Here is a 24,149-nt window from a genome sequence, read left to right on the forward strand (position 1 = left end):
GTTCCTTGGTATCTCTAATTTTCTTTTTTTTTTTATCTCTAATTTTCTTGAAGAGATCTCTAGTCTTTCTATTGTTTTCCTCTATTTCTTTGCAATGATCCCTGAGGAAGGCTTTCTTATCCTTCCTTGCTATTCTTTGGAACCCTGCATTCAAATGGGAATATCTTTTCTTTTCTCCTTTGCCTTTTGCTTCTCTTCTATTCACAGCTATTTGTAAGACCTCCTCAAACAACCATTTTGCCTTTTTGCATTTGTTTTTCATGGGGATGGTCTTGATCCCTGCCTCTTGTACAATGTCACGAACCTCTGTCCATAATTCTAAAGGCACTCACTCTGTCTATCAGATCTAGTCCCTTAAATCTATTTCTCACTTCCACTGTATAATCATAAGCAATTTGATTTAGGTCATACCTGAATGGTATAGTGGTTTTCCCTACTTTCTTCAATTTAAGCCTCAACTTAGCAATAAGGAGTTCATGATCTGAGACACAGTCAGCTCCCAGTCTTGTTTTGGCTGAATATATAGAGCTTCTCCATCTTTGGCTGCAAAAAATATAATCAGTCTGATTTCGGTACTGACGATCTATGTGTAGAGTCTTCTGTTGTGTTGTTGGAAGAGGGTGTTTGGTCTGACCAGTGAGTTCTCTTGGAAAAACTCTATTAGCCTGTGCCCTGCTTCATTCTGTACTCCAAAGCCAAATTTGTCTGTTACTCCAGGTATTTCTTGACTCCCTACTTTTGCATTCCAGCCCCCTATAATGAAAAGGACATCTTTTGGGGTGTTAGTTCTAGAAGGTCTTGTACGTCTTCATAGAACCATTCAACTTCAGCTTCTTCAACATTACTGGTCGGGTCATAGACTTACATTACTGTGATATTGAATGGTTTGCCTTTGAAATGAACAGAGATCATTCTGTTGTTTTTGAGACTGCATCCAAGTACTGCATTTCGGAATCTTTTGTTGACTATGATGGCTACTCCATTTCTTCTAAGGGATTCTTGCCCACAGCAGTGGATATAATGGTCATTTGAGTTATAGTTAATAGTGATTGTTATAATTAAGTAATGGCATGGATCTCTGCCTAACAAATTCCTTATTTCCTATTTTGCATAAAGAAGATGACTGTTCAATGCCAGAACACATCAATAGGAAATAAAAACTTGCATCATCATAAACTAAAACACTTCAAATTTTCATAAAAAAAGAAAAACTTTCAAAAGGTGAATATCAGTATATATATAGAAATCCAAAGAACATATACACACACACACACACACACACACACACACACAAACACATATACATATATGATGAAATTATGCAAAAGTATGCACACTTTTTGAGGTTTCCCAGGTGGCTTAGTGGCAAAGGATCAGCTTAAAATGCAAGAAATCCCTGGGTGGGGAAAAATCCCCTGGAGAAAGAAATAGCAAGCCACTATCAGCTTCTCTCATATGGGCTCCATAAAGGACAGAAATAGTATGGACCTAAAAGAAGCAGAAGATATTAGGAAGAGGTGGCAAGAATACACAGAAGAACTGTACAAAAAAGATCTTCACGACCCAGATAATCACAATGGTGTGATCACTCACCTAGAGCCAGACATCCTGGAATGTGAAGTCAAGTGGGCCTTATGAAGCATCACTACAAACAAAGGTAGTAAAGTTGATGGAATTCCAGTTGAGCTATTTCAAATCCTGAAAGATGATGCTGTGAAAGTGCTGCACTCAATATGACAGCAAATTTGGAAAACTCAGCAGTGGCCACAGGACTGGAAAAGATCCGTTTTCATTCCAATCCCAAACAAAAGCAATCCCAAAGAATGCTCAAACTACCACACAATTGCACTCATCTCACACGCTAGTAAAGTAATGCTCAAAATTCTCCAAGCCAGGCTTCAGCAATACATGAATCGTGAACTTCCAGATGTTCAAGCTGGTTTTAGAAAAGGCAGAGGAACCAGAGATCAAATTGCCAACATCTGCTGGATCATCGAAAAAGCAAGAGAACTCCAGAGAAAAAACATCTATTTCTGCTTTATTGACTATGCCAAAGCCTTTGACTGTGTGGATCACAATAAACTGTGGAAAATTCTGAAAGAGATGGGAATACCAGACCACCTGACCTGCCTCTTGAGAAACCTGTATGCAGGTTAGGAAGGAATAGTTAGAACGGGACATGGAACAACAGACTGGTTCCAAATAGGTAAAGGAGTATGTCAAGGCTGTGTATTGTTACCTTGCTTATTTAACTTATATGCAGAGTACATCATCAGAAATGCTGGGTTAGAGGAAGCAGAAGCTGGAATCAAGATTGCCGGCAGAATTATCAATAACCTCAGATATGCAAATGACACCTCCCTTATGACAGAAAGTGAAGAACTAAAGAGCCTCTTGATGAAAGTGAAAGAGGAGAGTGAAAAAGTTGGCTTAAAGCTCAACATTCAGAAAGCTAAGATCATGGCATCCGGTCTATATCTATATATCTATATTATAAAGACAGATGAATTACATATTAATAGTTTTTTTGGTGTTTTTTTCACTAAACATATAAGATTGTGTTAACCAATCAAACAAGGGTGGTTATGTTCAAAAGCAGCCAGCTGATTTTAAGACTAAGAAATACAATGTAAAATATGATCCTAGAGGGAAACAGCTTTTACATAAATACATCTTCAGACTCAGTTCCACAATAATTTTGAAGCTAGCCTAATATCTCAAGCATTGAAAATAATCTTTATATGCATTTGAAATATTTATAACATCTCAATTTTCTATTATTATTAAAGCTAAATTTAACTATAGAAATATATTATTGAAGAAGCCAAATTTTATTAACCTTCTATGTTTATTTCTTACATTTCCCCCAAGCAACATTAAAACCAAAGAAATTCCTTACATCTTACACATACAGAGTATCTTTGTTCTTCCTGAGGCCTCTAGAGAACCCTAGAAATTCTAATTAGAATTAGCAGTTATAATCTACATATTTTACTATTATTTTAAGCTTGGTTAATATTAACCATCATTACTTTAACTAATATAATATCATTATTACCTATAATTACTATAGGTTTTTAAGAAAAATGGCACTATTATTATAACCTTAATGTTTATATGTCCCCAAATATCATCAATATGAAGAATAAATAAAACTAGAAAACATATCCAAATTCCAACAGTTACATCTATGGCATATAGTCAAAAGTACTGTATGTTGTTGTGTTAGTCGCTGAGTTGTGTCAGACTCTTGGCAACCCTATGGACTATAACCCGCCAGGTTCCTCTGTCCATGGAATTCTCCAGGCAAGAATACTGGAGTGGGTTGCCAATTCCTTCTCCAGGGGATCTTTGACACCCACGGATCAAACCCAGGTCCCCGGCATTACAGTCAGATTCTTTACCATCTGAGCTGCTAGAGAAGTCCAGGGTCTTTGCTAACTACCTGTATTATATGCATTTTTCTTTATTAATACAGAGAGCATTTTGAGATCTACTTTGCCATATAGCATCATTAGGCTTGTAAGAAGAGACTAAACATTGTAAGCATGGGGACACAGGATTGGGAACTGGGAGAAACTATAGAGATTAAGAATTCATACTCATCAGGATATTATCACATATTGGCTGGCCTACTGGCGTTGATTCACAATCAATGGTCCATCATCTCTCTGTGAATTTCCATCACCTACATGTCTGCCAAAGGCCTGCTCAATGGTTAATCATCAAATTATTGGGCCCCTAAGGCTTAAAGAACAAAACCCCGTTTCCTCAGTGTGAAGTTCACCTCAACACCTTCACTCCAAGTCCAAGACCAACAGGCTGTGCTTTCAACACAGGTTGCACTTCACCTTCCTACTATTTAGCTAATGTTGTTCTCTCCCTAGAATGCCTTCTCTCCTTCTCCCACTATTGAAATTGTCCTTAAAATTCAAGGCCTAACTCAAATTATACTCCCTCTGGGATCTCCATTTTACCAGCTCAAATTTAACTCTTTCCATTTTGTGCTCCCTTGGCTTTTAAAAAGTGGCTAGTCTAATATTTGATAAAAATTGATTAAATGGAGTATACCTCTTTCTCTATTCCTTACTAAATATGTTCCTTGATATCTTGATAAGACCTTATTCATTTATCTTCCTCCTATTTATTATAGGACCTTACACATAGAGTATGCACATGTATGCTAAGTCACTTCAGTCATGTCCAACTCTGTGTGACCCTATGGACTGCAGCCTGCCAGGCTGCACTGTCCATGGGATTTTCCAGGCAAGAATACTGGAGTGGCTTGCCGTGACCTCCTCCAGAGAATCTTCAAGACCCAGGGCTTGAACCCATGTCTCTTACATCTAACCTGCATTTGTAGGCAGGCTCTTTACCACTAATGTCACCTGGGAAGCCCGTGATATACATAGTGGATAACCAACAAATATAAATTAAATGAAATGAGAAATCCATCTTCTCCTAAGATAGAGATACTTTGAATTACAATAGGAAATTTAAAGTAATTTTCTCTACAACTCTAAGAATAAGTGATTCAAATAGAAAATATAATATGATGGTACTTTTCCATATTAAATATTTACACATTTATTTACAACAGGTATTAGAACTAGCCTATTTTAAAGCTTCTTTCTATTTAGCAATCTAAAGCAAATTTAAACTCAAGTGAAACATTTTTTTTAAAAACACAGACTAATAATGCTTTACAGTGCATTTAGGGAGAACAGAAATATGAGCTTTCCAAACCTCTTACAGGTGGAGGAATTTCCCAGAGGTTTTGGAACACTGGGTCTAAGAGTTTGGGAATTAGGTCTTAGAAATGAATATGTTGCTCTTTCCAGAATACAGCTGGGAGAGTAGCAAACAGCAGCAGAATAGGGAAAAAAGTGGTGCCTTGGAGCTAGGAAAGCCAGGGCAGTGTGATTTCAGTTCCCTGGAGCCACTGCCTCCAGCTGATTTCTTACTGATCCTGCCACCTACTGACCAAGTATGAATCAAGGCACTGCAATTGACAAGGAATTTCAACTGTTACAATTAAGATCAAACAATAGTTATTAAAATAAATGGAAGCATGTTTCATTCAAGTTTGTTTTGACTATGAAATATGGGCTTCCCGGGTGGCTCAACGGGTAAAGAATCTGCCTGAAATGCAGAAGATGGAGTCGTAGGTTCGATCCCTGGGTCGGGGAGATCCTCTGCAGGAGGGCATGGCAACCCACTCCAGTGTTCTTGCCTGGAGAATCCCATGGACAGAGGATCCTGGTGGGCTATACTCCATGGCGTCATAAGGAGTCAGACACGACTGAAGCAATTGAGAACACGTGTGTGTTAAAAATTTGCTATGATGCATAATTGTTCCTTTAAATGTCCCTTCAGAAATAAATCTTAGTAAAAGTAATGGTACCCAAAGGTGCTCCCGACCAGATTTGGACTCAAATATTCAAAATTAGGGCTTCCCTGATGGTTCAGTGGGTAAAGAATACGCCTGTAATGCAGAAGACACAGGAGACACAAGCTTGACCCCTGGGTTGGAAAGATCGCCTGGAGAAGGAAATGGCAACCCACTTCAGTATTCTTGCCTGAAAAATACTATGGACAGAGGCGCCTGGTGTGCTACATTCCATGGGGTCAAAGAGTCGGACACAACTTAGTGACAGGGATTCTAAATTAGGAAAGTAGAAGTAGTAGTAATAGCACATAGAAAATTCAGAGAATAAGAGTTAAGACAAATGGAAATGCAGAATTCTCAGCAGTGAGTACATGAGAGCCTTTACATAACTTTTGTTTGATTTTAATTTGGTTTGATTATCGTTTAGCAACCAGAATAAGAATGGCTTCTACTCTAGGTGAATGGCTCTATGAGCAGGAAATTGTCTTGCTGAATTAACAGTTGTATTGTGTCAATAATTAAAAGAAGACATACATACATACACACACACACACACACACAGCATCATGTTAAATCAAAAGGAAAGGGGAATTGATATTTATCGAGTGCCTGCTATATCAAGCACCATGCTGGGTCCTTTAAATACATGACATTATTTAATTCTCATACTACTAGTTAAACATTAGCCTTTCTTATTTTATAGATGAGAAAATTCAGTCTCAGAGGTTACTAGTATCACAGCTGAAATACAAATATGTGACTCCATTTGCCCTGGGCTTTTCCCACTATACCACAATACCTTGAGAAACTCTCTAACGCATTTTATATTAACCTGCATGTATCAAATTTCACTTTGTTCATTTGTAAAACAGAGTTTGGTTTAATCATTTCTAAGGTCCAGATGGACTCTAAAATTTTATGAAACATATAATTCTTATGGGACTCAATATAAATACATCAATAAGTAAAACAATAAATGCTCAATACAAAATGTGCAAAGAAGTAGAGGAAGAAGTTCACAGAAAAAGATGTTAAAATTGACTTTGAAGAGAAGAAAAACTACTACACTTTTAAGGAGTAAAAATTGTAACATGGATGATTTGCCATTTACCTCTGAGATAGGCAAAGGTTGTAGGCAAACAGGTACTCATATATTTTAGATGTAACACTATAAATGAATACAAACTCTTTGGAAGGAAATTTGGTAATATCTATCAAAATTTCATTTCATCTAAGAATTTCACTTCTAAAATTTATCCTACAAATAAGTCCTATGTGCACAAAGAGACATATGTAGATACATGTTCACTGCAAAATTGCTTGAAATAGCAAAAGACTGGAAATAATCTCAATATCCATTAATAGGTAATTGGTTACATAAATTCAGACAGCTACTATATGACAGAATTCTATGCATTGTGTAAAAAGAACACAGTAGATAAACATAAACTACTGTGGAATAATATTCAAATATATACAGTGAAAACAGAAAGAAGCAAAAAACAAAAAGTGATAAAAACACATATACTTCTATAGGCATAGACTATTTCTAGGAGGCAATATGAGAAATCAGTAAGTGTTTTTTTTCTGGGGAAGAAGCTGTAAGTCTGGGATTGAAGGGATATGTTTACCATGCATATTTTTATTATTATTACTAATACCTTGATATAAGCATATTTTAGTTTTTCAATTGAAAAAAACAGATTATAATAAATAGTAATCTCTGGAGTCCTTGAAGAATCTTTTAAATGTGAAGTTTACAAGAGCAAATGAAGGAAAAAAAAACTTTAGCAGGAATTTTTTAAATGTCAAAATTCTTCAGAATATTCTAGTTTGCTCCAGATTTCTGTGTATGTGTGAGCTTCAATCTATGAGGAACAACAGATACAGCACAAGCGCCTCCATTGCATAAGATAAGCTAGAAGGGCTGAACAGGAATAATTTTCACCTCCCCCCCCCCCTCTAATCTTCCAAAATTCACATTCTCACATTCCACGGCATGTTGTGACAAATCAGACAAATGAATGATAAAGGTGCTAATTCCAAGGGTATGGGCGTGTGAATATATCAATTTCTTAGTTGTAAAGACTCACTCAGGCTGAAAAAACCTCCTACGCTTAAGTAAGCTATCAGTTCTGAAATAATTAGCAAAGTAGCAATGTTAAAATAGCAAAAGTTCACAAATCATGATGATTCATTATGAGATTGAGAAGTTACCTACATAGTACCAAAATTAGGTGTGCCATTCATAGAGGTTAAGGACCTAATCATAAAAAAGGTGCTCAATTATCAATCAATAAAACATATTTATTAGTTACCAGATTTTTATATTATTCCAGAAAAATCTGCCTATAGAAAAAAGTATAAAATTTCCTTAGAAACCAAATGGATTATTACAAACGTAAGACTGTATAAGCACTATGAAACCAGTCTTATTTTAATTTCATGAAAACTTCTGAGTCCTTACTATTCTGTTACATTATTTTCCCTTACACAGTTAATCAACAAATACATCGCCTTTGATTCTCAGTAAAGATGATAACTTTATAACGGAGGAGTGTAAACAATAAAAAAATTAAAACATTTTATTTTAAATCATAAAAATAAAACCCATATTTCCAGTTGAATAATAATACTTATGCAAAATAAAATTTAAAGGAAAAAAACCTATCATTTTTTAGTTGCTGGGTAAAATATAGTTAATAGGTCAATCTAATATATTTGACTCTGACCCCAAACTATACACCTACACATTACTGGAAATTTTTAGCAAAGCACTGAATTCAACATATCAGAACAAGAACTTTATATTAAAAAAATAAAACATACCTTTCATCTGGGTAGCAAAATTCAGTGCCAATTTTGCAAAGAGATCTGGATTTTCAAACTTCTCCTCCTTAACTTTCAACCAGAAACAATTCTCAGACAATTCTTTGGGTTCAATCTAAAACAAAAATAACAAAGAGAGGTCTCTAAATTATTACTGTGCATTTATTTTTTCAAAGAATTCACTTTCACCAAGGTTGAATGACATTACCTTTATTCATCAACCTACTAAATCAATTTTAGGATCTATCGAAACAACACTCTCTAAGTAAACATCATTAGGAATGTCACAGACTTTTCTATTAGTGTACAGAAAAGTACACAACAGCAATAGGCCATGTAGCAAATTACATGTTAAAAAATCTTCTATTTGCAGGAATCTTAAAAAATAATTGAGTAAATCCCTCCCCTCAACTTACATACATTCTTCTTGCTCCTAGAATTTTAATAATGGGGAAACTGAGACTGAGAAGAATAACTCTCCCATGTTTACTGACTAGGTTGCAGACAATAACCATAACAGCTGACAATTACATACCTCCTATGTGTCAAGCACTCTTTTAAGTGATTTCACATATTAATTCATCTCATCTAATCCTCTGAATAATCCTCTGAAGAAGGAACTGTTATTATCTCCATGTTAAAGATGAGGAAACTGAGCCCTAGGATGTTTCAGGAGCTGCCCAAGCTAGTAAATGGCGAAGATGAGATTTAAACTCGGGCAGCTTAGCTTTGCAGAATTGTGCTCTTAGCCACTGCACTGAAATCCAATATTAGAACTGTGCATCTTCCACTACATATCATGTTTTGTGAGATTGTAAGTGCCATTACACTGTATGCTTAACTGCTAAATGAGCATATCATGACATTTACACACAGATAACTGGGCCAGCAACTTCTGGATCCTATAGTTTGGTTGATCATGTGTAATAAAAAATAGCTACATTCCAAAAACATTTAGATCTCATTTACTCTTCTGAGCAAAGCACAAATAACTGATTTAACCATTATTCTGATTAAACCAATTTAATATACAGATACTGTCAGATATCACTGATATGTTCTTGGAATAGCCATTTCCACAGATGATGGTCTATGCAACTGTATTTTCATTACATTTAGTTCCTACTGAATGGTGATTGTGTCAATCTAGATAATAAGTTTTTCATAAGACATGTTATTGAATAATAATAAAACAAAATAACATTCAATAAATCTTTCAGACATCATATAAAAAACAATTACTTTAATGTCTACACTGAATACTATCAGCGATTCCACACTATCTGAAAGTTTAAAACTAAAACAAAATTTCTAAGAACAAAATTAACTAAGATAAAAGGGCTCATTAATAAAAAGGTTATATTTAAGAATGTTATAGCAATTAAAGTTAACAATGGTAAAAGAATCAAAATTATTTTTTGTATACCATTTTCATTTTGATTTACCTTTCGCCTTCTATGTTAATTTCAAGTTACCTGTGGAGTTTCCAATTCTCTAGTTATGAAAGAGGAACATAAGATGGGGAACTCACAAGCAAAAGCAAAAGAATCAATGGTCATGTTCTTAAATGTTACATGGAGTAATTTTGTGACCTCCCATGGACTGTAGCCTGCCAGGCTCCTCTGTCCACAGTACAGACATGACTTAGCAACTAAACAACCACAACAACATATAGTAATACCGTCATTCACACGTTAATGACCAACTATGGCTAGACAAAGCCAAAAAACTATAATCATAGCATTACCTTTGACCAATTGATCCTCTTCATGGACACCTCAGGTGTATATACTTTTTTCTGCTTCATTCCATATGGCAGCTCGAGGGGTATTCCCGGAGGTGGAGGAACTCCTCCAAGGGGAGGTGGTGGAGGAGGTCCCCCAAACAGTGGCGGTGGTGGTGGTATTCCAGGCATCCCAGGTAAAGGAGGTGGAGGAGGGGGACCTACTCCGGGTAGAGGTGGTGGAGGTGGAGGTGGAGGTGGGGGTGGGCCAGCACCGGGCAGTGGAGGTGGTGGAGGAGGGCCTGGAATTCCTGATGAACCATGTCCCTGAAATATACAAGAAACCAATGCTTATTTAAATGTTTACAGAACAGCATAGTAGCAAAGAAAACTAATCAGTAGACATTTGTGGTTGGGTTGTTTAAGATTTATTTAATTTTGACAACATCTAAAGGCTTAAGAGTGAGCCTCCCTGGTGGCTCAGATGGCAGAGAATACGCCTGCCAATGCAGGAGACCTGGGTTCTATCCCTGGATCAAAAAGATCCCCTGGAGGAGGAAGTGGCAACCTACTCCAATATTCTTGCCTGGACAATCTCAATGGACAGAGGAGCCTGGTGGGCTACATACAGTCCAGGGGTGCCTAGAGTCAGACAAGATGGAGCGACTAACACACAAGGGCTTAAGAGTACATGAAAAAGACTTGCACAGATATTTGATAAGCATTATAAACCCTGAAGAATGACTAATTTTGCTAATATACTAAGGCTAGGAAAGGTGGCATGCTCAAAGATTTTGTGAAATACTGCTTCAAAATAATGAAAACTTACCTTTCATTATAAATTTATGAAAAGAAGTACTGTGTATGGTTTGAGCCTGCTGGCCTAGTTGGTATGAACTGTCACTATTGTTTAGTCACTCAGTCATGGCCAACTCATTGCAACTCTGTGGACTATTGCCTACCAGGCTCCTCTTCCCATGGGATTTCCCAGGCAAGAATACTAGAATGGGCTGCCATTTCCTTATCCAGGGTATCTTCCCAATCCAAGGATTGAACGCTCATCTCCTGCATTGGCAGGCAGATTCTTTACCACTGAGGCACCAGAGAAGCCACATTGGTATGAATATAAGATGATTACTACAAAATAATAGATTTGATTCCTTTGGGTCCAATTAGCTTTACACAAAGTATCTGTCTCATAGCACTAGTAACTTAGCGGTCTTCTAATACCAAGAATTAACACAAAGTAACTTCCATTTACTGATTTAGAAAAGGCAGAGGAACCAGAGATCAAATTGCCAACATCTGTTGGATCATCGAAAAAGCAAGAGAGTCCCAGAAAACCACCTACTTCTGCTTTATTGACCATGCCAAAGCCTTGGACTGTGTGGATCACAACAAACTATGGAAAATTCTTAAAGAGATGGGAATACCAGACCACCTGACCTGCCTCCTGATAAGTCTGTATGCAGGTCAAGAAGCAACAGTTAGAACTGGACATGGAACAACAGACTGGTTCCAAATTGGGAAAGGAGTATATCAAGGCTGCATATTGTCACCTTGCTTATTTAACTTATATGCAGAGTACATCATGCAAAATGCCAGGCTGGATGAAGCACAAGCTAGAATCAAGATTGCCAGGAGAAATACCAATAACTTCAGATATGCAGATGACACCACCCTTATGGCAGAAAGTGAAGAAGAACTAAAGCGCCTCTTGATGAAAGTGAAAAGGAGAGAGAAAAATTTGGCTTAAAATTCAACATTCAGAAAACTAAGATTATGGCATCTGGTCCCATCACTTCATGTCAAACAGATGAGGAAATAATGGAAACAGTGAGAGGCTATTTTTCGGGGCTCCAAATCACTGAAGATGGTGACTGCAGCCATGAAATTAAAAAATGCTTGCTCCTTGGAAGAAAAGCTATGTCCAACCTAGACAGCATATTAAAAAGCAGAGACATTACGTTGCCAACAAAAGTCCATCTAGTCAAAGCTATGGTTTTTCCAGTAGTCATTTATGGGATGTGAGAGTTGGACCACAAAGAAAGCTGAGCACCGAAGAATTGATGTTTTTGAACTGTAGTGTTGAGAAGACTCTTGAGAGTCCCTTGGACTGCAAAGAGATCCAATGAGTCCATCCTAAAGGAAATCAGTCCTGAATATTCAATGGAAGGACTGAGGCTGAAGCTGAAACACCAATACTTTGGCCATTTCATGCGAAGAACTGACTCATTGGAAAAGATCCTAATGTTGAGAAAGATTTAAGGTGGGAGGAGAAAGGGTCGACAGAGAATGAGATGGTTGGATGGCATCACCGACTCGATGGACTTGAGTTTGAGTAAGCTCCGGGAGTTGGTGATGGACAGGGAATCCTGGTGTGCTGCAGTCCATGGGGTCAGAAAGAGTTGGACAGTCAGGAAGCATTTAACAAAAGGCTTCCTGTGTGCAGTTTTGGATCTGTCAGGAATCCTCTGGCCCTTATTGATTCCTGAATACTCAGGAATCAAGAGGAGAGGCATGCCTTTCCTGGGGCTGAGGAATCCAGGACTTTCTCATTACAGTGATAAGTACCCTCTTCCTTCTTATGAAAAGGTGATTGTCTGCAACTCTCTCTTTGATAGGGATCATCTTATGTTTTGTAAGTCTGGAATTTTAATCTTTATCTTTGCTGAGAATAACCATCTTGTAAGACAGTATATATGCTCACGCCATGTTGATTAAAACACCTTTGCTCCATCAGAGCTTTGGTCCCCGTGTCTTTCTTTCTTTCTTTCTATTCCTTCTTTCTGTCTTTCTCTCTCTCTCTATTTCTGGCTAATTCCTTGGAGCGTGGAGGCCCGCTGAGCTCACTTTCTCGCCCTGGCTTCTAAGACCCTCTCGAGAAGGCACACTGTGCCTTCACCCACTCGAGAGGGCGCCTGGTGCCTACATGCAGCGGCGCGAGCCCTAAGAACAGGACTCTATTGGCTTTCCGCGTAAACCAGGGGATATCAGCCTCTTTCTCTGTCTTACTTTCTTATCGTCGACTCCGGACCACCAGGTTCCGGTCCATTAAAGGACCAACAGGACATGACTGAGTGACTGAACTGAACTTCCATTTGCATAATAAATCCAGGTTTATCAATGTTTTTACATCTATTATTTCTTTTCATCCTTATAATAACCCTATAATGTAGGTTGGGCATTTTTATCTCACTCACCATTAACTCACTTGTTATACATGAGCAAACTGTAACTGCAAACAGGTTCAATGCCTAATCAAAGGTTGCACAGCCTGAAATGTGATGAAGATTTACATGTGGTTCTTTTCATAGCTAATGCAGTCCTCTTTCCACTACAACAGACTAGCTCCCCATGAATGAGTGTCAGTTGTCTTGAGGGGAATTAATAGATTGCAGTATGAGGAGATTACAACTTGTTTCTCCCACCAGAAAGGAACTTCAAGCTCATTCTCTAATAATGATGCATGACAGCTAACGAAGAGCATCCCATTCCACACTGTCCACTTTTTTGATAATTAATTTGGACCTGTTTCTTTAAACCATTACTGATCACAATGGTTCACTTTTCAAAATAAATATAAAAGTGAATTTGATAATTGTAAACTTTCCTAAGAAACTCCTCCAAAAGAATACACATCTTCTGCAATCCAGATATTACATTAACTGAATGAAAAGCTTAAAATTATTAACATATGTTGGTATACTATTATTATTTGGGGAGAAGCTCTTCTAATCATTCCTAATATGAATTTCCACCATGGACTACTTAACTGAGCTAAGCAAACTTAGAAATATCTTTACATAATGAATAATTGGAAACCTATTTTTGAATAATCAATTTTAAAGGACTGGCCCATCTTCAAGATTGTTAAAAATGAACAATCATAGGTAGACAAAAATGTTTCTAATATTTAATGCACATCATCCAAATATTTTATTCATATATATGGTTATGTGTGTATATACAGACATACAACTAAAGTGTTTATACACTTAAATGACAATTCTCTCCTGGAATGCAATCCCCTCCTGAGATTAGGAAGGATAGGAATAAAATATGTAAAATTTTTAATTTTATTTTTAATGTGGCAAAATTATAGAACAGTATGACTTTCCAATCTTGATTGAGATATCAAAGAAATTCTGGGGAAAAAAAAAAAGAAATTCTGGGAAAAATTAATATAATCTTTCTGAAAAATTCAGTAAATTAGAAATGTACCCTACAAGTTTTGTGTATAAATGAATTTGTTGAATAATTTGAATATAAATATGTATCCCATTTTTTGTATTAATAGACAGCAAAATGAAAGTAATACTTTTATGTAAACATCAAGTTTTGTCTCTATGAGATCGTTATGATATGAAACTTGTGTAATTACAAAAATGCTATTACTTTAAAATAGCTCTTTTTTTACTCAAGCTAAATATTTACTACTCAAGCTAAATTTAACAAATTTAATTAAGAAAATCTCCAATGCTTCTATAAAATACCATCCAGCCTTTAAAAATCAAATCATATGAGCCCTTTTCTTCCCTCCTATGAACAATTAATTAGGAATAGAACAACTAAATGAGACCACAATAGAGAATTAAGAATTGAATAAACAAATAAACATTTACTATTGACACAATGTAAGGTGCACTACAAAGTATTGAAGATCAGTTAATGATAAATAAGCAAGTACATGACTAAATGCTAAGGCCCTGTGCTAGGTGTAATCGGGACTTTAATAAGAACAGAAAGTAAAGACACTGTCCTCAAGGTGCTTATGCTGATTTGAGTGTTCTACAAAACTCTAAAACTAAAAGTGTTAGTCGCTCACTTGTGTCTGACTCTTTGAGACCCCATGGACTATAGCCTACCAGACTCCTTTGTCCATGGAATTCTTCAGACAAGAATACTGTAATGGGTAGCAATTCCCTTCTCCAGGAGATCTTACCAACCCAGTGATCAAACCCAAGTCTCCTGCATTGCAGGCAGATTCTTACCATCTGAGTCACCAGGGAATCCCAAAAGTGAAGTTCAAAGAAATTCCTGAACAGAGTTTTGGGTGACGCTTTTCAAAGGCTGTCACACTGAGCTATTCTCGAAAGGTGATGTTTCACTGGCAAGAAGCAAGGAAGGGAGGGCATTTCTGAGAGTGAATAACTGAAGCCAGCATTTCTCAACTAAGTTCCATGAACACTATTTTGCAGGAGATGTTAATAGGTATTCTAAAATAAAGGATTCCTTGGCTAAAAGAATTTGGGAAACTGTAGGAAAAAGAGACAGGTTTCTTCAATGTAAGCCATCTCAGACCCTTAAGTATGCTAATGAGAATAATCAATCTCCAAGAAGAACACTTCCAGTGTACCAAATTTACTGGACTATGGAATGCTTTCCTCCTGAAAAACCTATTAGCATCTCTGTAACTAATGCTGGGAAATGCTGGCAGAAGGAAATGTGTGGAGAGGGTAAATTCTAAATGTGAAGGGAAAAGAGGTGACTTAGCTGCAAGAAATGACGGAGTTAACGGAACAGAGATGAGGCTGCAAAGGGGAGATAACGGGGAGTCCAGGATAGAAGAGCTTCAAATTCCTAGTAAGGAGATTTTTTTCTTTAATCCTGAATGCAACAGGCAACTATTGAACATATTAAAGCCTGGAGTGACAATAATTAGGGAAGTGTTTTAAGAAGATTAAAGACCATAGGCAGGGCAGAAAGTTAGGAAATACTGTAATATTCCAGGAAGGACAGATGAAAGAGCAGCCCTCAGGAGTTCTGGGTTTTGATGCAAAGGGAAAAAAAAAAGAGAAAGAACTGACATAAAACCGTGACCAGCTTAATTTATCTGGAGGCAAACAAAGGCCAAGACAACTCTGGTTTCACAATCAAAAAAACTGGGGGTAAATTGTAAATAAATAAGAATGGAGACCAAGCTGGTTTGAGGAAAGAGAAGTGAAGTAAAATCTCTCAGTCATGTCCGACTCTTTGAGACCCCATGGATGGGACCACAAATAATGGGTTGGATTTCAACATGCAACAGGACCTACCTATGGGTAATGTGGAGTACACTGGTGACTTCTGAAGTCACTTTTAAATAAACTGACAGAAATAGACCTAGTCAATCAACAAACATCTACTATGCTAAGAACTAAATTTATATTTCTTTATATTCATTTAAAAACTATGTTGTGCTGAAATTACTTAATCAGCTCTATAATTTAGACATCATAGTTAAGATTTTAAGTGTATATGGGGGTTTTTCTCATAGGGAATATAGGGGGAAATGTAAAGTTTATAGGTTTTGAAATTATGGTAGTCAAGATTTAAAGAGATCTCAAAAAGCTTTGGGCATAATTAAAATTAATGAGCATTTCCACATTCCTTTTGAAAGAAAATACTAAGCATTCAACTTTTCAAATCATCATGAAAATTTCATCTCAAAAAGAGTCTTCCTTGTGTAATATATTCTGTTAAAAATATCCAGGGCAGTTTATGCAATGAATGCCTTATTTTTATCCAAACATTAAGATGATTTATTGTCCTAGAAAATCAAATCTGTAGTTATTTCAGTTAAAATGGGAAACTGCCAAAAAGTCTGCTTCTGGTCACAGTTTTCCTCCCATCGAACAAGATAAGTTTCTACCATCGAACTCACTGTGACATGACACAAAGTCTGTATCTTGTCTCATTACCTGGGTTCGAAGTTGCTGGATTTCTGTTTCAAGTTCTTTGATTTTTTCTTCTCTTTTTTGAAGCTCAGCTTGAGCTTCCTGTCGAGCCGTGAATTCTTCATCGAACTGCAATGATCATCACCATAAATGTACACTTAGTAATGCAATTTTGAGAAAGCTTTAAACATTATGTATTAAATAAGTGGAGTGTCATTTGCTTCTTAAATTTCCAAGGTCACTCAGAAAATCAGAGCTCTTGATTATTTTTATGGCAATTAAGCACTTCTGTGGAGATAGGGTGTTAGTAGAGGAGAAATATGTCCCTAACACAAGGTAAATAAATCCATTTTCACTTCTGAAAAAAAAAATACAAAACAAAACTTTAAATGCTGGACTAAGAAAGATCTCTTCATATACATTTTTGTCGTTTTGTTATTGAAAGCTAAGTTTTAGAATTGTGGTTTTTTTAACGTTCCATCCCATACTTTTAAGTGTATTTAATTAAAAATGAAACCTAAAAATTAGGCATCAAGCAATCCAACTCTTTAAAAATATATTTAATCCTGAAAAGAGATAACACTTCTAGAGTGCTCACATATTAACACAAAATAGACTATTTGCATTACAGTCTTAATTGTAGTAAAATAATTCAAAAAGTGATTCTCCACAAAATCTGACAGTAGAATGATATATGCCATAACAGCACTGTCATTCAGACGGTTAGCCAAAACACTTGTAGAGAATGTTATAATAGGGCAAATGAGAGGTTCAGTTACAGAGTGGTAAACCAAAGAGACCATCAGATGGTGACTATCCTCTTACTGCAGGCTGCCCAGCCCTTACCTCAGTCAGATCTCTGACCCAAATAAGCCTACATACTATAAGTGAACACCACTCATGTCTCGCTATAGAACATTTGCCCTTTAGTGCATTGTCACCATCACTTCAAGTCATTTAGAAGTCGACACATTATTCCAATATGTTATTTATGTTTTTTAAAGTGATATATCTTACTACTGAGAACTGTCTTTAGAGTTTGTAGAACAATTAAAAAAGTGAGTCCACTGTCAATAAATATTCCTCCTCATAGTAGATTTGACGTTTGGAAATTATAAAATGCTATTCAGATCCAGTCTGAAGAAAGAGCAAATTGGATAATAGCGTTTGGGTCAAACCTGCCTAACTACTTACTTCTTTTATTCATCTCTATTTGAATCCCAGGAAAATGTCCCACAGAGGTTGGTCCAAATCATTTCTAATCTCTTTACATTCCAAACCTATCCCAGATCCTTCAGTGTCAGCAAATGACCTTACTTCCTAGGTCACTGAGAAGGTGGAGCTTTTTCAACTTCATTAGTCTCCCTGTTAAGATTGATCTGAATTTACACTACCAGACTCCTTACCAGAGTTATCTGTGTGCTTCTCAAACATGCTGTCCACACCAGCACACTGTATACAATTTTGCTCTACAAATGGTTTATTAGTACACTTAAGGAGAGGCACACAATGTTCCTGCTTATAAGTTAAAATGATCTTTATCTGTAAACCCATAGAGTAGGAATAGGAGAAGCCTGAGTTACGTGAGCTGGAAGACTTCTTACGAGTCCACTAACCTTATTCTCTCCTTTTCATGATGAAGAAATTAAGATCCAAGGAGAGTAAATGGCTTACTTAAAGTCACAGCTAATTAGCAGAAATGCTGAGATCAGATCTTATAACTACTGCTTCTCATTCTAGCTGTTCCTGCTCCACCCCTCACCCTTTTTTTTTTTTTTTACTACTTTGTACTGCCTCTTCAAATCACCCTGAATAAGAGAAGGCATGCAGACAAGAACTGGGAAACCATACAAGATTTCATTCTAAATTTTGGTGAGAAAAGAATAAATAAATAAAAATAAATTTTGGTGAGGAGAATGAAGCATCAAACACTGAAATTTCTTTATTATTTCAGGACTCATTTTCCAATAATAGATGCTTACAGAAATTTTTACCAGATAGATCATCACAACTTGCTCCAGTCTTGTGGTGTCTAATCACAGCGCCAGAGACAAATTAAAGAGCTCCTAAGATTTTCAAAGGGAATTTTAAATGTGCAACTTAAAACAAGGACATTAAGAAATATAAAGGTCTACTAATCAAAAAGTGTGCATTTTCTTTCACTAATATAAATGACAGCTTCACACAAACATTTTATGCCCGCTTTATGGGCAACATTTTATGCCCACACTCTTAAAATCCGTTCTAGTAACTAAAAAAGCAAAGTCATTTCCTCAGATGCCCTGGAGTAATTTCAGTAATACTCTATAGTTTCTAGAGTGATAACAAAAGCAATTATCTAATCTCCAAGGTAAATCATAACTTTGAAGAGACAGCAATATGTAAGCAATTTATCTTGCTGTCATAAGACTCAAAACTGGAGAGCTTTTAGACTTGGGCTTCAATCCTTCTCCTGCCATCAGGAGGAGAGAAATACTGTATTAATGCTTTGTAGGGTCTAGAACCATAAAATGCAACTTTTGGTAGAACCTTATAAAATTGTAGCTAAGTTTTCAGGAAACAAGAGATATCTGAGATCTAAATTAAATTCAGATATTCATAATACTGACACTTAACATAAGGCATTACACAAAGAAAGAGGAACCTCAAATTCCACCAAGCCTACATACATGAAGTAGCAGCATCATTTCAAAAATGATAATTATAAAATTCAAAGATAAGTCTAAGCAGAGAGAGACAGAGAGAAAGAAAATACTACATCATTTTGTTGCTACCAATAGCACTGACTTAAATAACATGACAGATAAGATTAGTTAAACATCTTGCAGTTCTCCAAGGAACTATTGTTAAGTCAGAGCTGCAGGAAAGCAATGGGAAAATGTGTTTTTGGTTGACTATTTCTAACTATATGTTTCTAGCAACCTAATTTTATTTCATTTATCACTTTACTAGGATATGATTAGTGTTTTTCTTCCATACTGGATTAAAGGTGGTGAGCAGGGAATGGTAGCAACATTATTTTATCAGGAAAGAAATCAATATTCTGTGGTTGTGTCTGAATTTAAAAACATAAAGGACTATGTAACTGAAATAACATGTATAAGGCCTCGCATAAGGAAACAAGATAGAATATGTATGTGATTAACTTATACATTTAATAATTAAGGCCAATATTATATAAGCCTTACCTTCTTTGAGAATTCTGCTGCTTTTTGTTCACTTTCTTCAACTTTTGCCTTATTCACACAAGAATCTATTAAGATTGACCAAAAATGATTAGAAATTATTTAATTGGACCACTAGGCAAATGACGGCTGCCAGCCTATAATTCTACTATGGAGACTATCATTACTATGTCAACTAATGTTAGAGGGAAACTGACTTATACTACACATAAAACATAAACTACCAGATTTTCTTTCTTTTGTATACTACCTGAACTCAATGATAGTATTGTTGAGGCACAAAACCAAGCATCCAAGAATATATTTGACACAATCATCATCATTTAAGTGTATTCCATTATTTACCAACTTTATCTGTCACAGAACTCATTAAAAATACTTTGTAGCTTATTATGGGTAGAGAAGTGTCAAAGAATTATGGTTAAGATTATTAAGGCTCAAAATGACTCAAAATAAGACTAGAGGGGGAGGTACAACATACAAAGATTTCACTTGAACAACTTCAAATCAGGGGCAGAATATATTATGTAAATAAGAAAACAAACATCAAACTTCTTAGGTCTAATCAAACACTCCAGAATGTAAGTAACTGAAGAATCCACTTCGAGAAACATTCTCACTATTATATATATAGTCTATTCTATATACCAATTCCCAACCATGTTATACCTATTTATTTACCTAAAAGAAATGAAAGCATATGTCTATACCCAGACTTGTATGTGAATGTTCATAGCAGCTTTATTTATAATAGCCAAAACCTACAAAGAAAGCAAATGTCCACTAACAATAAATAACAGATTGTGGTATATCCATATACTGAAATAGCATTCAGTTATAAAATCGAATGATACTTGGAATACCACAACACAAATGAATCTCAAAATAATTATGCTGAATTAAAAAAGCCAAAACGAACAGCACATGCTATATGCTTCCTTTTACATAAAATTTTAGAAAATCAAACTAGTCTATACTGAGAGAACGCAGATCAGTGATTATCTCAGGATGCAGAGAGGTGGGGAGGCATGGGAAGGAAAGACTACAAATGGTAACAGAAATTCTAGGGGGTGACAGAGATGCTTATAATCTTGACTGTGATGATTTTAAAGGTACACACAAACATCAAAATTTATCAAATTTTACCCTTAAATATAAGTTTTTTTCATATGTCAAGAATACCATTAATAAAGTTTTTTCCCTCTTTGTGAATAAACAACGTGTGGCTGAAACAAGGCAACCAAAGAACAAATTGAAAAATGGTTAGATCAAAGAGGGGTCAGATCTGTGTTGTGCCAGCAATGATTGGTAATGAGTTTCATTAAAATTTCAATGGGAAGACATTGAAGAAATTTAGGCCAGGATATGATCTGATTTATAAAAAAAAAAAATACTAGACTTACAGACATGTGAAATCAGAACAGACTCTATCCTCCTCAAGTTCAGGTGAGCTTAGAATAGAGATCCATATATTTCCTAGAAGTTCTTGAAGCACCTGTTAATTTGTGTGTGTGTGTGTCTTCTAATGAAAGTTTCACAGCCTTTATTAGCTACTCAAGACCTCTGAGCATAAAATATTAAGAGCTACACATATACTTGAGTAATCTGAATTTACAGCTGAGGTAACTGAAGCCTAGAGAAGTTGTATGAGGTCATAATGGGTTTTTAATACTGACTATCTTCTCTCAACTTATCCCTTCATGTTTTCTCACCTCACTTCTCTTGATAAAGGGGACACATTCCTAAGTACCTGGCACACAGTATATAAAACAAATGTCTATCTATTTTGGCTAACAAAATCAACATTTAGTGTGTATGTGCCAACTATGGTCCGCAATAGATAAGCCAATTTAAATATTTGGAAATAGTCCCTTATAACTCTCTCAACAAATATGAAATAAACCACTGAGTTTATTAAGCTCAGGGAAAAAGCTGCAGCGATGCCAGCATTCACATTAATTGTAGGCGCAAGGTATACTGGCACAAGCTTTCGGAAAAGCATTTGGCCTTTCAAAGTTCCTACCCTCACTTTAGAGGAATCAATCCTAAGGAAATATTGAGAAGAAACCAAATATTTATATGAAGAATGTCCATAGCCAATTCATTTATAATTGTAAATACCTGAAAACAATCTGTATGTATAATGTATAATACAGAATATTATATGGACATACAAAGTCAGATTTTGAAAGGTTAATATTGAAACATTCTAATAATATAATGCTCCATGAAAAATTATCATGTAGATAGAAGAGAAATGGATGGAGGGAGAGTAAGAGATAGACAGAGATGGAGATGAAGATGGAAATAAGAAGATGTACTGAGCTGAAAAGTAATGCTGAAATATATTGAGCTTGAAAAGTATTATTGGTGGTTTATTTTATCACTTACATAAGTCTCTAGACTGCCTCTAATAAGTGAGCATGAGTTTTACAATCAAGATAAGAATTATACATGATAAATAACAAGGAATTCATCTGAATATTACTGTGAGTCTTCCTGTGCTATGGAGTGAAGAATAGCATTCAACAGCATTTGTTTTCCATCTTTAAAGACAAATGAGTTCATGCTTAAATCTTAGCAATAGTGATTTCGATTAGGTATAAATAAAATGGCTTAACTACAGGTCATATGGTATAGTATATTTCATAAGAGAGGCTGCCCATCATCCTTCAGTGATTATTCCAGAAAGCGTAGCTAGTTACCGTCTCGGAGGATATAAGGTCATTTCCTCAGCAATCCAAGTAGATGAACATGATCATTTCAAATTCTTTCCCAGCTCTAAGGTCTATGAAAATATAAACTGATCTACTTTCATAGAATTAAAATAGACTTGTATATGTATGGCTGAGTCTCTTTGCTATTCACCTGAAACTATCACAACATTGTTAATTGGCTATAAATACAAAATAAAAAGCTTAAAAAAAAAAAAAGAAATACAGGCGAATTTAGTAACTTAAGACCTTTTTTCACCTGTATTTCTTTTTCTAGGACCTGAACACTAACATGGCATTACTAATTAGACCCTACTGTATACATGATTTACACAAAACCACAAAGGTATAGGCATAAACTTAATGGATTTGAGTCATGTTTCTAAAAAGCAAGGCACTGACCCCTAATATAATGTCTGTTGGTACAGCATTGATTTTAAACTCAATTCAAGAGTGTTGAAACTTAACAAACAGATTAGGATTTCCAATCACACAGACAGAACTCTCAAGATCATCATAATTAATAATTAGAGCAAATGAGTACCCATGGACACGATGACCTACCATATTAAAAGAGGAAGTTTAGTGAGAGAGCTACACTTGAAAAGTGTCTATTATACCCACAATCAAAGACACTGAGGATTATGTCACATACCTATCAGATGAGTAAGATCAATGTCTAATCTTTGTCTATACTTGAAATCTGGATCCATTCCACTGCAGTGCAGCACTATCTGTGAAACACACTCCTCAATTATTTTGTAATACTGCGGCCTGAAAAAAAGAGGAAGTGTTCTTGAATACCTTTTCTACCCAGACAAATCTATTTTAAGAAACGATTCTGCATGATAAAGAAAACTAAGTCATTTTCTAGCAGGTTAAAAACTCTTTTTAGCCATTACTCTCTCTCAGGAAAAACATGCCTAAGCTTAAAGGTAGGCTGGACATTACGACGCAAAACCGACTGTGATATAATCAACTATGAATACCTTGACTTAAGACTCTAGCTTGCAGGGATTCATGCTTGTGTTCAAAAATACTTATCAATCTTATCTACTTACTTAAGCTATTATTCCTAAAGTTAATAAAAACAAATGACTTTTTAGTCCTACATCTATGGGTAAAGAAATGGTTCTAGGCCTCTCCAAGTTCTCAGTTTCAATAAGGGATGAGTATCTTGGCATTACATGGCAAACAATGTCTTGAATTTACTGTCACACTGTTACTCAAGATAGCTATAACAGCTTTTACAAAACTGGACTAGGCCACTTATGTTACAGACTATACCAAAGATCTATTTATACACATATTTTAAAAGATTTATTTTATAGAAGCAAACATACTAAATATGCATGGCTATAGCTTCAATTTGTTCAAAGTGTCAAAGGTTCTAAAACATTTCCTAATTCTGTAATCTATCAAGGTAATTATGGCCTTAAAAATGACCACTTACATACTTCAAAAAAATTTTTAAAGTACATTTTGCATTAAAATTTGTGGAAAATTTAGCATTTATCAGTGGCTAATAAATTCAGAGAAAAATCAGAAGGAAATACCACTATGGACAAATTTTAACACATACATCCCTAAAATTAGTATGCTGATAACTAGTCCAACTACTAAAAGTTTACAAACAAATCCAAACATATT

General features: G+C 35.7%; 1 protein-coding gene across 2 annotated transcripts in view; it reads right to left on the reverse strand.

Annotated features, from left to right (window-relative positions):
- DIAPH2 (diaphanous related formin 2) overlaps nucleotides 1-24,149 on the reverse strand; it is a 950,551-nt gene that overhangs the window by 628,182 nt on the left and 298,220 nt on the right. For both annotated transcript variants that reach the window (XM_043895289.1, XM_043895287.1), the window contains 5 exons: nucleotides 23,155-23,273; nucleotides 19,789-19,853; nucleotides 16,625-16,729; nucleotides 9,966-10,268; nucleotides 8,219-8,333 (listed from right to left, as the gene is read on the reverse strand). In XM_043895289.1, the coding sequence (XP_043751224.1) occupies nucleotides 8,219-8,333; nucleotides 9,966-10,268; nucleotides 16,625-16,729; nucleotides 19,789-19,853; nucleotides 23,155-23,273 (707 nt within the window). The remainder of the gene's footprint in view (nucleotides 1-8,218; nucleotides 8,334-9,965; nucleotides 10,269-16,624; nucleotides 16,730-19,788; nucleotides 19,854-23,154; nucleotides 23,274-24,149) is intronic.

The sequence above is a fragment of the Cervus elaphus genome, chromosome X (genome assembly GCF_910594005.1).
Source record: "Cervus elaphus chromosome X, mCerEla1.1, whole genome shotgun sequence".
NCBI classification, from domain to species: Eukaryota; Metazoa; Chordata; class Mammalia; order Artiodactyla; family Cervidae; genus Cervus; species Cervus elaphus.